This window comes from Ranitomeya imitator, chromosome 4 (assembly GCF_032444005.1).
Source record: "Ranitomeya imitator isolate aRanImi1 chromosome 4, aRanImi1.pri, whole genome shotgun sequence".
NCBI classification, from domain to species: Eukaryota; Metazoa; Chordata; class Amphibia; order Anura; family Dendrobatidae; genus Ranitomeya; species Ranitomeya imitator.
The window spans coordinates 290,083,233-290,099,558 of NC_091285.1; the positions used below are offsets into that span (position 1 = coordinate 290,083,233).

The following is a 16,326-nucleotide window of genomic DNA, read 5'->3' on the forward strand; positions in this document are numbered from 1 at the left end:
CTCAAGCAATATCACAGACATGTCCTGCTGAATCTTCACATAGCTTTAGATATTCAATGCCAAGAATGTACTCCTTGGGACCAGTCCAATTCTATTTTCCTTCAGTGTTCAAAAACACCGATTAGATTTTTACTAGTGTGTCATATTAATTTACTAGTTCACTTTAACTAGTGTTATTTTTCCAATTCTGATATTGCAATATATAAAATACTGATACTTATGACATAAACAATGAACTTTAACCTGAAGTTGATTATGTAATAGAATAGAAAAAAACTTGTAGATAGCAGTGCAGTGAAGACATTTGTATGTACTGTATATGAAGAATCGAATCTTCAGTTTGATCAGTTAAATGATAGCATAAAGTACATCTATGGGGAGCTTGAAAAATTGCATGTAAAATGCAAACACATTTTTAAGTCCAGTATTGCAGTACTCTTGCACTAAATGAAATGTATTAAATGTATAACCCTGCACCCTCAAAAAATGCATAAACAGTATTGCATATTTTGGTGTGAACATCTTCATAAAACATGCGGAAATGATGTCATGCTGCTGTATTTGGAAAACATGGTCTTAATATCTATAAAATTCCTCAAAGCTCAGAAGTTCAGAAAATAAGTAAAGATTTACTCAACATGGGACTTATATACATTTAAAGGGAATCTGTCACCTCAAAAATGGCCTATAAACTAAGGCCGTCGGCATCAGGGGCTTATCTACAGCACTCTGGAATGCTGTAGATAAGCCCCCAATGTAACCTGAAAGATAAGAAAAACAGGTTATATTATATTCACCTAGGGGCGGTCCCACTGCCGTCCGGTCCGATGTGGGTAGGGGTCTGGGTCCGGCGCTTCCCATCTTCATACGATGTCGTCTTCTTCTTGTCTTCTTGCCATGGCTCCTTCAACGGTGTACTTTGTGTGCCCTGTTGAGAGCAGAGCAAAGTACTGCAGTGCGCCGGCACCGGGACTCTCTGACCTTTCCCAGTGCCTGTGCACTGCAGTACTTTGCTCTGCCCTCAACAGGGCAGATAAAGTACGCCTGCGCCGGAGCCGCAGCAAGAAGACAAGAAGATTACGTGATCGTATGAAGATGTGAGGCGCCGGACCCGGACCACGACACCCATCGGACCTTACCGCCCCTGGATGAGTATAATATAACCTGTTTTTCTTATCTTTCAGGATACATCGGGGGCTTATCTACAGCATTACAGAATGCTGTAGCTAAGCCCCTGATGCCAGTGGCCTTAGTTTATAGGACATTTTGGGGTGACAGATTCCCTTTAAACAGGAACTCAGTGATTTAGATTTTTTCACTGTAAGAAGACACCTCAACATTTACTGTATGTGGAGTTCGGAATTATTTTTTCCCATAATATGGGGCAAGTAGCAATTGCTTCATGGGGTTTTTGCCTTCCTCTGGATAAATGTGTTAGGGCATAGGTTAAACTTGATAGACTTACCTTTGTCTCTCTAAAAGTATGAAAGAGAACAAGAGGATCTGCCATCTTGGACCAAATTCTTATCAACAGGGAAGAAATGGTTAAGGATGTAAAATTGGTTGGGAATTTAGAAGGTAGTGATCATGCTATCCTCAAATTTTGGATTTCAAGAGGAGGAAGACTTTAACCCCTTTCTGCCATTGGACGTAATATTCCGTCCATGTGGGGTGGGCCTTAATTCCCAAGGACGGAATATTACGTCCAGCGCGATCGGCCGCGCTCACGGGGGGAGCGCCGCCGATCGCGGCCGGGTGTCAGCTGCTTATCGCAGCTGACATCCGGCACTATGTGCCAGGAGCGGTCACGGACCGCCCCCGGCACATTAACCCCCGGCACACCGCGATCAAAGATGATCAAAGGCACTTGGTAACGCTGCACTGCTCTCAGACAGATCGATGATCTGTCAGAGTGCTGTGCAAACTGGCAGATCACCGATCTGTATTGTCCCCCCCTGGGGCAAAGTAAAAAAGTAAAAAAAAAAATTTCCAAGTGTGTAAAAAAAAAAAAAAAAAAAATCCTAAATAATGAAAAAAAAAAATATATATTATTCCCATAAATACATTTCTTTATCTAAATAAAAAAAACAAAATAAAAGTACACATATTTAGTATCTCCGCGTCCGTAACGACCCGACCTATAAAACTGGCCCACTAGTTAACCCCTTCAGTAAACACCGTAAGAAAAAAAAAAAAAAAACGAGGCAAAAAACAACGCTTTATTATCATACCGCCAAACATAAAGTGGAATAACACGCGATCAAAAAGACGGATATAAATAACCATGGTACCGCTGAAAGCGTCATCTTGTCCCGCAAAAAACGAGCCACCATACAGCGACAACAGCAAAAAAATAAAAAAGTTATAGTCCTCAGAAGCGATGCAAAAATAATTATTTTTTTCTATAAAATAGTTTTTATCGTATAAAAGCGCCAAAACATAAAAAAATGATATAAATGAGGTGTCGCTGTAATCGTACTGAACCGAAGATTAAAACTGCTTTATCAATTTTACCAAACGCGGAACGGTATAAACGCCTCCCCCAAAAGAAATTCATGAATAGCTGGTTTTTGGTCATTCTGCCTCACAAAAATCGGAATAAAAAGCGATCAAAAAATGTCACGTGCCCGAAAATGTTACCAATAAAAACGTCAACTCGTCCCGCAAAAAACAAGACCTCACATGACTCTGTGGACTCAAATATGGAAAAATTATAGCTCTCAAAATGTGGTAACGCAAAAAATATTTTTTGCAATAAAAAGCGTCTTTCAGTGTGTGACGGCTGCCAATCATAAAAATCCGCTAAAAAACCCGCTATAAAAGTAAATGAAAAAAATGTATTTATTTCCATTTTCCCATTAGGGTTAGGGCTAGGGTTAGGGCTAGGGCTAGGGCTAGGGTTAGGGTTAGGGTTAGGGTTAGGGCTAGGGCTAGGGTTAGGGCTAGGGCTAGGGCTAGGGCTAGGGCTAGGGCTAGGGCTAGGGCTAGGATTAGGGCTAGGTTTAGGGCTAGGGTTAGGGTTAGGGCTAGGGCTAGGGTTAGGGCTAGGGTTAGGGCTAGGGTTAGGGCTAGGGTTAGGGTTGGGACTAGGGTTAGGGTTAGGGTTAGGGCTAGGGCTAGGGTTAGGGTTAGGGTTGGGGCTAGGGTTAGGGCTAGGGTAAGGGCTAGCGTTAGGGTTAAGGCTACAGTTAGGGTTGGGGCTAAAGTTAGGGTTAGGGTTTGGATTACATTTGCGATTGGGATTAGGATTAGGGGTGTGTCTGGGTTAGAGGTGTGGTTAGGGTTACCGTTGGGATTAGGGTTAGGGGTGTGTTTGGATTAGGGTTTCAGTTATAATTGGGGGGTTTCCACTATTTAGGCACATCAGGGGGATCTCCAAACGCGACATGGCGACCGATCTCAATTCCATCCAATTCTGCATTGAAAAAGTAAAACAGTGCTCCTTCCCTTCCGAGCTCTCCCGTGTGCCCAAACAGGAGTTTACCCCAACATATGGGGTATCAGCGTACTCAGGACAAATTGGACAACAACTTTTGGGGTCCAATTTCTCCTGTTACCCTTGGGAAAATACAAAACTGGGGCTAAAAAATAATTTTTGTGGGAAAAAAAGATTTTTTATTTTCACGGCTCTGCGTTATAAACTGTAGTGAAACACTTGGGGGCTCAAAGTTCTCACAACACATCTAGATAAGTTCGTGGGGGGGTCTAGTTTCCAACATGGGGTCACTTGTGGGGGTTTCTACTGTTTAGGTATATTAGGGGCTCTGCAAACGCAATGTGACGCCTGCAGACCATTCCATTTAAGTCTGCATTCCAAATGGCGCTCCTTCCCTTCCGAGCCCTCCCATGCGCCCAAACGCTGGTTCACCCCACATATGGGGTATCAACGCACTCAGGACAAATTGGACAACAACTTTTGGGGTCCAATTTCTCCTTTTACCCTCGAGAAAATACAAAACTGGGGGCTAAAAAATAATTTTGAGGGGAAATTTTTTATTTTATTTTCACGGCTCTGCGTTATAAACTGTAGTGAAATACTTGGGGGCTCAAAGTTCTCACAACACATCTAAATAAGTTCCTTGGGGGGTCTAGTTTCCAATATAGGGTCACTTGTGGGGGGTTTCTACTGTTTAGGTACATTAGGGGCTCTGCAAACACAATGTGACGCCTGCAGACCATTCCATCTAAGTCTGTATTCCAAATGGCTCTCCTTCCCTTCCGAGCCCTCCCATGCGCCCAAACGCTGGTTCTCCCCCACATATAGGGTATCAGCGCACTCAGGACAAATTGCACAACAACTTTTGGGGTCCAATTTCTCCTGTTACCCTCAGGAAAATACAAAACTGGGGGCTAAAAAATTATTTTTGTGGGAAAAAAATGTTGTTTTATTTTTACGGCTCTGCATTATAAACTTCTGTGAAGCACTTGGTGGGTCAAAGTGCTCACCACACCTCTAGATAAGTTCCTTAGGGGGTCTACTTTCCAAAATGGTGTCACTTGTGGGGGGTTTCAATGTTTAGGCACATCAGTGGCTCTCCAAACGCAACATGGCGTCTCATCTCAATTCCTGTCAATTTTGCATTGAAAGGTCAAACGGCGCTCCTTCCCTTCCGAGCTCTCCCATGCGCCCAAACAATGGTTTACCCCCACATATGGGGTATCAGAGTACTCAGGACAAATTGTGCCACAACTTTTGTGGTCCAATTTCTTCTCTTACCATTGGGAAAATAAAAAATTTGGGGCGAAAAGAATGTTTGTGAAAAAAAATGATTTTTTATTTTTACGGTTCTGCATTATTAACTTCTGTGAAGCACTTGGTGGGTCAAAGTGCTCACCACACCTCTAGATAAGTTCCTTAGGGGGTCTACTTTCCAAAATGGTGTCACTTGTGGGGGGTTTCAATGTTTAGGCACATCAGTGGCTCTCCAAATGCAACATGGCGTCCCATCTCAATTCCAGTCAACTTTGCATTGAAAAGTCAAATGGCGCTCCTTCCCTTCCGAGCTCTGCTATTTTCTATCATATAGACCCCTCAGAATGACTTCAAATGAGATGTGGTCCCTAAAATAAAATGGTGTTGTAAAAATGAGAAATTGCTGGTCAACTTTTAACCCTTATAACTCCCTAACAAAAAAAAATTTTTGGTTCCAAAATTGTGCTGATGTAAAGTAGACATGTGGGAAATGTTACTTATTAAGTATTTTGTGTGACATATCTCTGTGATTTAATTGCATAAAAATTCAAAGTTGGAAAATTGCGAAATTTTCAAAATTTTCAAAATTTTCGCCAAATTTCCGTTTTTTTCACAAATAAACGCAGGTAATATCAAAGAAATTTTACCACTATCATGAAGTACAATATGTCACGAGAAAACAATGTCAGAATCACCGGGATCCGTTGAAGCGTTCCAGAGTTATAACCTCATAAAAGGGACAGTGGTCAGAATTGTAAAAATTGACCCGGTCCATAACGTGCAAACCACCCTTGGGGGTAAAGGGGTTAAGGTTGGACTTCAGAGAGGCAGATTCTAAAAATATTAGAAAGAGGGTAGGAAAGGTCCAATTGCTGGATGTTCTAAAGGGCAGCAATGGCCATGAAGAATGGGAGATTTTTCTCAGTGAAATTCTCCCTACACAATCAGTAACAATCGTTAAAGAAGGAAGAATTGGAAGCATTTAAGGAGACCAGGATTGATGACAGACAGAGGACAGAACTTAACCCCTTAACGACCAGAGGTATTTTTTGATTTTTCATGTTTATTTTTTGCTCTTCCCAGAGCCATAACTTTTTTTTTGTCAAAATGGCCATGTGATGACTCGTTTTTTGTAGGATGAGTTGTACTTTTGAATGACACAATTGATTTTACATATCTTGTACTCGAAAACAGGAAAAAAATTCAAAGTGGGGTGAAATTGCAAAAAAAGTGCAATCACATAGTTGTTTTTTGTTTTTGCTTTTTTACTATGTTCACTAAGCTAAAACTGACCTGCCATTTTGACTCTCCAGGTCATTATGAGTTCATTGACAGCAAACATGTCTAAGTCCTTTTTTATCTAAGTGGTGAAAAAAAATTCCAAACTTTGTTAAAAAAAATAAATTGTGCCATTTTTCGATACGAGTAGCGTCTCCATTTTTTGTGATCTTGGGTTGGGTGAGATCTTATTTTTTGTGCGCCAAGCTGATGTTTTTAACCCCTTGCTGAAATTGGGCGTAATAGTACACCAATATCGGACTCCTTCCCTTTGATGTGAGCTCCAGTGGTGAGCCCACATCTTTCTGGGGACATGTCAGCTGTTTTGAATAGCTGACATGTGCCCGCAATAGACGCGGGTGGAATCGCAATCCACCTGCGGCTATTAACCAGTTAAATGCCGCTGTCAAACTCTGACAGCAGCATTTAAATTGTTCTTCCTGCAATCGAGCCGTAAATATGCACACCGTTGTGTTGGCATGACAACCTGAGGTCTCCTGGAGACCTCTATGGTTGTCAGTGCCGGCTTGCTGTGAGCGCGACCCAGTGGTCGTCGCTCATAGCAAGTGTGTAATTCTGCTATATAGAGGCGATCTGAACATCGCCTCTATGTGGCAGAGCCGATCTGGTTGTGTCTCCTATGGAGACTATTGAAGCATGCCAAAAGTAATAAAAAAAGTTTTTAAAAATATATATAAAAAATATACATACATAAAAATTCAAATCACCCCCTTTTTGCCCCATTCAAAATAAAACAATAAAAATAAAATCAAACATACACATATTTGGTATCGCCGCGTTCAGAATTCCCCGATCTATTAATAAAACAAGGTTTAACCTGATCGCTAAATAGCATAGCGAGAAAAAAGTCTAAATGCCAGAATTATGTTTTTTGTCACCACAACATTGCATTAAAATGCAATAACGTGCGATCAAAAGATTGTATCTGTACCAAAATTGTATCATTAAAAACGTCAGCTTGGCGCTCAAAAAATAAGCCCTCACCCGAACCCAAGATCATGAAAAATGGAGATGCTACAGGTATTGGAAAATGGGGCAATTTTTTTTTTAGCAAAGTTTGGAATTTTTCTTCATTACTAATATAAAAAAGAACCTAGACATGTTTGGCGTCTATAAACTTGTAATGATCTGGAGAATCATAATGGCAGGTCAGTTTTAGCATTTAGTTAACCTAGTAAAAAAGTCAAGCAAGAAACAAGCAAGCAAGAAACACTTAGAATTTTTTTCCTGTTCAAAACAGCTGACATGTGCTGGAAAAGATATGGACTCACCGTCAGAGCCCAAATAAAAGGGAGGGTGTCAAACATCGACGTACTATTACGCTTGATGTTGGAAAGGGGTTAAACACTTGATAAAAAGGAAAAAAAATGTATATCCATTGGAAAGAGGGGGCATATCTAAAAAAATAATATAATGCTGTCTGCAGGGAATTCAGAGGAAGTGTCAGAAGAGCTAAAGCCAGTAATGAAGTGAGGCTTGCAAGCGAGACCAAAAGCAGTAAAAAAGGATTTTGGGGGTGCTATAGAATATTTACAGGATGAAAAGGGCGAAGTGGTCAAAAATGGTGTTGAGAAGGTCAAACTGTTAAATTCCCATTTTGCATCTGTGTTCTTTCAGAAAGCAAATGTAACATCAACTGATCTTCATGGTGCTATCGATGGAATGTAAAAATCTACACTATCTATAAACAGAGAGATGATGTTGGAGCACTTAGCTAATTTAAATATATTTATATCTCCTGGTCCAAATGAATTACATCCTAGGGTACTGAAAAAAGCACAGGAAATTGCAGAACCACTATCAAGAATCTTGCCAGACTAGCCTGTTTTTCAGAAATTTCCTGGAGAACAGGAGAAAATCTAAAAGATTGGAGAAGGGTAAATTATGTCCCTATCTTCAAAAAAGGAAAGAAGGTGGAGACAGAAAATTATAGGCCAGTGAGCTTTACTTCTAAGCCAGGAAACATCTTTGAACAAATGATTAAACAGCATATATGTAAGTACTCGAATAAGAATACAGTATCCAGAGCCAGCTTTGGTTTGTAGCAAACAAGTCATGCCAGACTAATCTAACTTCCTTCTATGATGGAATAATATAGTATATCTCAACTTCAGCAAAGCATTTGACAAAGAATTTCACACTGTCCTTATTGAAAAAATGGCCAAGTATGGGACTGACAACTCAAAGAGTGATAATAAATGGTTGCACATCCAATTGGAATAGTGTTTCAAGTGGGGTAACACAAGGCTCTGTCCAGGCCTCAGTTTTTTTCAACATTTTTATAAATAATCTAGACAAAAGGGAACTGAAGATAAACCAATCAAATTTGCAAGCGATGCAAAGCTAGAAGGTAGGGCTAACATTTGAGAAGATAAAGGATTCAAAATTATCTAGATAATCTTAGAAAGGGCAGCAACTAATAGAATAGTATGTAGCAAGGGGGAAGATTCTACATCTGGGCAATGTGAGGGATATCACATGTCCCCCAGGATGTGGACGGAATCTTATTAAACCCACTGGAAAGCCTTGTGTTCACAGCGGAATGCCTGTGAATCACAATGCAAAATAAAAGATTTTTAGGAAAACTCATCAAGGGCTTTTATTTTTAGAGGGATTTGCAGGTTTGGTAGTGGGACGAATCCCTCTCTCCACTTCAAATTTTGGAAGTGGCTCTATGGCCACGATTCCATTTCAAGTCTGTCAGTTTTGTCTTGTGTGTGTCAGTTTGCAAGCTGCAAAGCAGGAGGCTCTGTAAAACCCAGGTCTGTGTGGAGCTAACACAGAGCCAGAGACTTCAAGGCGGCTTATGTATCCAAGAGACATGGTGGTCCCATTGCCCACGGCAGCGGGTTTTGAACTCGGACTGTACTAGCTGAAACCTGGCTGTGATCCATAGAATATCACTCATGTATTTGAGTCTGATAATAAAGACACTCTTTATGTTGAACTTTGTGTGGTCCCTGCCTATCTGTCGCACTGCACCAACCCTGCTGTACTATAGCAAGAAAAACGAAAATGACATGTACAGAATGGGAGGAATAGAACTAAACAACAGGACATGTGTAAAAGACTTGTCTATACTAATAGATCACAGACTGCACATAAGTCAATAGTTTGATGCAGCAGCAAAAAAGGCAAACACAGTTCTAGAATGCATTAAGAGAAGCACAGAGTCTAGCTCATGTGAAGTAATTATCCACCACTACTCCTCCTTGGTCAGACCTCATCTGGAATACTGTGTCCAGTTCTGGACACAACATTTTAAAACAGACATAAAAAATACTAGAGCAAGTTCAGAGAAGAGCTAGCAAGATGGTGATCGGATTGCAAACTATGCCTTACGAGGAACTGTTAAAGGATATGGGAATGTTTAGCTTGCAAAAAAAAGGCTAAAAGGAGCCTTCATAGCTGTCTACAAATATCTGAAGGGATACAGGGTTCATCCTTATTCTCATTTGCAAATGGAAACACGAGATGCAATGGAATTAAACTGAAAGGGAGAAGATACAGATTAGGCTGGTTTCACACTTGCATTGGGCAGAGCTGCGGAGGGCTGCGCCGAACGCAACATGTTGCATTTTGTTGCGGTCATTGTAGCGTCAAAATGATGCATGCGGAGGCATCCGCATACATTCGCATGGCCTGCATACCCAATGTTAAAGATAGGTACGCAGGACGCATGCCGACGGAGGTGGAGCTTAATGGAAGAGGTGCAACAGTGGGCGGGGCTTAATGGAGCAACTACGCAGCCCTCTGCAGCTCTGCCCAATGCAAGTGTGAAACCAGCCTTAGATATTAGAATATTTTTTGACAGCGAGGGTGTGTCTAACAGGCTTCTGTGAGAGGTGGTGAGTTCTCCTTCAATAGAATTCTTCAAACAGAGGCTGGACAGACATCTGTCTGAGATGGTTTAGTGAATCCTGTGCTTGCATTGAGCAGGGGGTTGAACACGATGACCCTGGAGGTCTCTTCCAACTCTAACATTCTATGATTCTATGACTTATGTCTATCATAAACGTTAAAAACTATGAAAGTAGATTTTGTGCAGAAATTTTTACACCTGAAAATCAGTTACATTTATCTAAATCAGGTTGTTTAAGATAATGGTGATCATTGCATAACTTCCTCCAAGAAAATCCACTCTGGATTTATCGTAAGGTTCTATTTACACAAGATTTTTTTTAGCACACAGAATCCATCAAAATTTACAACTAAAATAAGTTTCATTCCTTTAAATTGGTAAAATGTCTATAGAGTACGTCTTGTTTTTTAATGTGAATAAAACATTGACATATCAATCTTCGCTACTCATTTCCTGAGCCCTCTTTATGACATCCGTTTTTCTCATAGTTGTTAAATTTTTCCACAGATAGAAAACCTACACATTACAGTCCATTGTGCTATTCACATGTCCTCTTTTTGTGAACGGTTTGGCAGCAAAAAAATAATTGCAAAGAATTAAAGAAGTTTTGCAATTTGTTTTGCATATAAGAAAATCACTTCTAAAACACTGATGGTAAATTTGACACACTGACCAAACACCGATAAAAAATGTCCATTTTTTATGTATGAGGAATCAATGGACATCTGAATGACATCTAAGTCACATAAATTAGAGGAGTGACTCCTCAAATTTATAACATAATTTGGCAACTCTGCATACTACTCTTTCTGCAAACGTAGTATATGTTATCTGCAGTTCTATGTAACACTAAGGCCGGCGTCACACTAGCGAGTTTTACGGACATATGAACGCAGAAAATATGTCCAGAAAATACGCATTGCACACGGCCCAATGATTTTCTATGGGACAGCTCCTATCTGTCGTATATTACGCATCCGTAATATACGGTATGTTACGGGTGTAGAAAATCACAGCATGCTGTGTTTGTCAGCATATTGCGCAAAAAATACACCAACGAAAGTCTATGGGGGCGAGAAAATTACGGATTACACACGGACCATGTGTGTGACTTGCGAGAAATACGCAGCGGTATTCTGTAGAAAAGCTGGCAATTCAGCGCGGTGTACAGTAAAACCACACTGACAGAATAGAATAGGTAGAATAAATGTGTACACATAGATAAATGTGTACACATAGAATAGGTGTATATATATATATATATATATATATATATATATATATATATATATATATATATATATATATATATATATATATATATATATATATATATTTCAGCGCTAGATAGCAGAAAAGCCGGTAATTCAATTGCCGGCTTTTCCTATCTCCTTCACAAACCCGACAGGATAGGAGACATGGTTTACATACAGTAAACCATCTCATATCCCTTCTTTTATTACATATTCCTCTTTAGTAATGTAAGAAGTGTCTTTGTGTCAAATTTGGGGTCTCTAGCTATTAAATTAAAGAGTTAAATCCCGGAAAAAATTGGTGTGGGCTCCCACGCAATTTTCTCTGCCAGAGTGGGAAAGCCAGTGACTGAGGGAAGATATTAATAGCCTAGAGAGGGACCATGGATATAGGACCCCCCGGCTAAAAATATTTGCCCCCAGCCACCCCAGAAAAGGCACATCTGTAAGATGCGCCTATTCTGGCACTTAGCCTCTCTGTTACCACTCCCCTGTAGTGGTGGGATATGGGATAATGAAGGGTTAATGTCACCTTGCTATTGTAAGGTGACATTAAGCCAGGTTAATAATGGAGAGGCATCAATTATGACACCTATCCATTATTAATCCAATAGTACAAGATGGTTAATAAAACACACACACATTATTAAAAAGTATTTTAATGAAATAAAGACACATGGTGTTTTAATATTTTATTATACTCCTAATCCACCTGAAGACCACCTGGAATGTGTAATAAATGCCTAGTTATTTCTCAACTATATGTCCAGTAAATTGAATCAAGACCACCTTAGGCTACTTTCACACTTGCGTCGGTACGGGTCCGTCGCAATGCGTCGGGCTGACATACCAACGCACATTGTGAAATTTGTGCACGATGTGGGCAGCAGATACAGTTTTTCGATGCATCCGCTGCCCATTCTGAAATTCGGGGAGGAGGGGGCGGAGTTTCGGCCACGCATGCGCGGTAGAAAATGACGGATGCAACAGACAAAAAAGTTACATTGAACTTTTTTTGTGACGACGGTCCGCCAAAACACAACGGATCCATCACACGACGGACGCGACATGTGGCCATCCGTCGCGATAACAAGTCTATGGGCAAAAAACGTATCCTGCAGGCATATTTGCAGGATCCGTTTTTTGCCCAAAATGACAGATTGCAACGGATTGCTAAAAACGCAAGTGTGAAAGTAGCCTAACAGTGCTCAACATACAGAATATGCAGCACAATTGTAATACGGACAGAATATTTACTACCATTCACAATATTAACAAAGTGTAAACAGGAATGCATAGGAATACATGCATTCTTCAGAAGATGCTAGGGTCAACTTTCATAATCTTACAGATAAATGAGGTTAAAAGACATTTTAGCATTCTTTCATAATGACAGTAATGTTAAAGGGAACCTGTCACGTCCCTCAGCCGTTTGTAACTAAAAGAACCACCTTGTGCAGCACAAATGCTGCATTCTGACAAGGTGGCTCTTTTAGTTATGATGCCTGCACACGCTGAAATAAACCTTCATAAAATGTGCCCCCTCATACCGTGAAACCGTCCCGGAGGCGGGACTTTCCTTCCTAATCAGACGCAGCACAGCCGTCACTCCGGGCCTGTGCACGCCGGGCGGCGCCTCCTCTTGCAACATTATCGTCCCCGGCGCCTGCGAATTAAGTTTTTTGGGGGGGCATGTGCAGTTGCGCTGCCCTTCGTTCTTACAGTTCAGGCGCCAGGGACGATAATGCAGCAAGGGGAGGCGGCGCGCGGACGGGCCCGGAGTGACGACTGTGCTGCGTCTGATTAGGAAGGAAAGTCCCACCTCCAGGACGGTTTCAGTGTATGAGGGGGCACATTTTGTAAACGCTTATTTCAGCGTGTGCAGGCATCATAACTAAAAGAGCTACCTTGTCAGAATGCAGCATTAGTGCTGCACAAGATGGCTCTTTTAGTTACAAAGGCCTGAGGGACGTGACAGGTTTCCTTTAAGTTGCTTTCACACTGCATTATGTTTGCCAATATTCTGCATTATTATTTATAAACCAAACGAGTAGTAGGTTGAAATCTCAGAAGATGCAAATTGTTCTATTATTCTTTTGCTCCTTGTAGATGGTGTTATTATCTTTCTTAATTTTAGTGCTCTGTTGGCTGTGGAAAGGGGACACAAGATCGAAATGTTCACTGCATTTCAAATGGCCAACAAGTGGAAGATGAAAACTGTAAGCACTTGAGAAAGCCTCGCATGCAAAAGATATGTAGGAGTGGCAGATGCCCTTCTTGGAAAAGTGAAAAGTGGGAAGAGGTAAAAATGTTTTTGCCATTCATCAATTTGGTTCAAACAAGCATTAAAATTATTAACAAACTTGCTGTACTACTGATGCTGTTTTGAAGTCAAATGGTTGTCACATCAAATATTATTTGATTTAGATTTCTCTTCTTTTCTGTCACTTTGTCTTTTGTTAGTTGATAAAAATAAACTATTAACACTTCAGTTTATGAAAGATGTTGAAGCCTCTGTGGCCTTAGAAAAGGTGGGTATATACTGACAGACATGTGACACTTAGATTGCACACAGGTGGACTTCCTTTCATTAAGCATGTGACTTATGAAGGTCACTGCTTGCACCAAAATATTTAGGGGCTTCATAGCAAAAGGGCTGAACACATATGCACATGCCAAATTTTATTTATTTGATCCCATAAATGTAATTCATGTCTATATTTTTCTCACTTCACTCCGCCAACTTAGGCTATTTAGTGCCGAAGCATCACACACAAGTTGGATTCCAAAAATATTTAAACACAGATTGTAATCTAACAAAATAGGAAAAAAGCCAAAGGTGGGTGGGTGAATACTTTTTTCAAGCTACCATATGTTTCCTATCTTGGTATATATATATATATATATATGTTCCTCATCCTGGAAAATTATATATATATATATATATATATATATATATATATATATATATATATATATATATATATATATATATATATATATATATATATATATATATATCCTCCATCCTGGTATATATGTTCACCTTCCTGGCCCCAACCTGGTATCTATTCCATTCTGTTATATACATACAAAAACCCGGCAGGTCTCTGTGCAGCAATAAAATTCAGCTGAATATGCTTCCAAGGAATAATAATTCGAATGATAATTCTAATAATTAATAATACTAGCCCACAGCAATTCCCTACCTCCACCTTTCTGGAGTTGAAGTGGAGGTCTATGCCCATTACTGATCCAGCCATGGGGTCAGCCTTCTTCTCTGAAGAGTCACTCATCTCATCAGTCCATAAATTCTTTGAAAATCTATGTTTAGTTATTTCTTGACCCAGTCTTGATGCTTCAACTTCTGTGTATTGTTCCGTTGTGGTCGGGTTTCAGCCTCTCTTACCTCGGCCAGGTCTCTGAGCACTGAACACCTTTTACTTCTGGGCCTCCAGGGAGGTTGCAGTTTGGAATATGACAGCACTGGAGGATAATGGGGTCCAAGTCGTTTACATTTGATTCTACTCAAACCTTTTTCATTTAATAAGCGTCTTTTTTTTCTTTAACCCCTTAATGACAGCCAATACGCCTTTTAACTGACCTGAGATATAAGAGACTTATATCCCCATACAGGTGACAATCCAGCAGCTGTCGACTGGACACTATAGCTGACAACTTGCTGCATCAGCCACGATCAGTTTTTGCACCATCCAAATCTATTTAACCCCTTAGATGCTGCTGTCAGTAGTGACTACTAGGGTTGAGCGACCTTGACCTTTTTAGAGTCGAGTCGTGTTTCGCGAAACCCGACTATCTTAGAAGTCGAGTCGAGTGGAATCGGCCGATTAAGGCGAAAAGTCGGGTATCGCCCGAAACACGAAACCCAATGCAAGTCAATGGGGGAGCATAGTCGGCTGTGAGTGGAGGCCAGGAAAACACCTACACTGCCCATTTTAATGGCAAAAACATCCATTCTTGTTACAGAAGCTTGTCAATCGTAATTTAGCTTATAATAATTGGAAGGCATTTGAAATTGGGGGTCATTTGGCAAAAGTTGTGGGGGGTAGGGCTGGTTCAAGTAATTAGTGGGCCCAGTAAATCTGGACCACGTCACGGCAGTGGAGCAGGGAGAGGTAAGTATTTCAACTTTGCAAGTGCTGTGATCCTGAGCAAGCAGGGGGGGCCCACTCGTTGGCATTGGCACTGGCACAGGGCCCCTCAAAGTACAGCGGTGTGTTTGCATGGCGGGGGCGCCTCCCACCGGCAGCAACACTTTTGCGTACTATGAGAGGCCCTGTGCCAGTGACGTCACCAACTAGTATTCCTCCCCCCACCTGATGAAGGAACCTGCACTTTCATCTGCACCTTCCTCTTTGTCCCCGTGTAAGGTGGTATGGTATGCGGGAAGAGGAACCTGACTTTCAGCAGGGTCACAATCTTGCTGTGTAGCGTGCACGGGGAATTTTGCGTTATGGGTCAATGTACCAGCAGACTCATCTATCACTGGCTGGGCAATGGGCAGGATGAGGAGGAAACACAGATATAGGCCCAAAGAATAAAGTGGGCTAAATGCAGTTCAAAATTGGTAACACAGGACTAACCAGGGGGCATTGCAGTGGAGGACAACTGGAATGAGAGGCTGACACAGAGAGTAGGCCCAAATCAGTAAGTAGTCGAAATGCAGTTCAAAATTGGCAACCGTAGTAAACAGGCGGCACAGCTTTGTTCAGTGGAGGAGAACAGCAAGGAGTGGCAGACACCGATAGTAGGCCCCAACCCAACTAGTAGGCCAAATGCAGTCTAACATTAACAACTACTTAACGAGAGCCTGAAAATGGAATTTCAGGACAGGAAACCAGGAGAACAGCAAGGAGTGGCAGACACCGATAGTAGGCCCCAAACCAACTAGTACGCCAAATGCAGTTGTTCCATTTAACCACAATTTAATGAGAGCCTGAAGATAGAAGTTCAGGAAAGGCAACCTGGAGAACACCTTGGAGTGTAACACACCATCTCTCTACACCCCATACCCAATTTGTAGGCCTAATGCAGTGTAGTTTCCAACAACTACTAAACGAGAGCATGAAGATCGAAGCAATGGAGAGGAAACCTGTGGAACACCTTGGAGTGGAACACACCATCTCTCTACACCCAATACCCAATTTGTAGGCCTAATGCAGCGTAGTTTCCAACAACTACTAAACGAGAGCCAGAAG

The 16,326-nt window shown here is 41.1% G+C and overlaps 1 protein-coding gene across 1 annotated transcript in view; it reads left to right on the plus strand.

The window, feature by feature from the left end:
* Positions 1-16,326, plus strand: part of ADAMTS20 (ADAM metallopeptidase with thrombospondin type 1 motif 20) — a 507,015-nt gene that overhangs the window by 402,980 nt on the left and 87,709 nt on the right. The window contains exon 29 of the mRNA XM_069764742.1: positions 13,245-13,409. Within this exon, the coding sequence (XP_069620843.1) occupies positions 13,245-13,409 (165 nt within the window). The remainder of the gene's footprint in view (positions 1-13,244; positions 13,410-16,326) is intronic.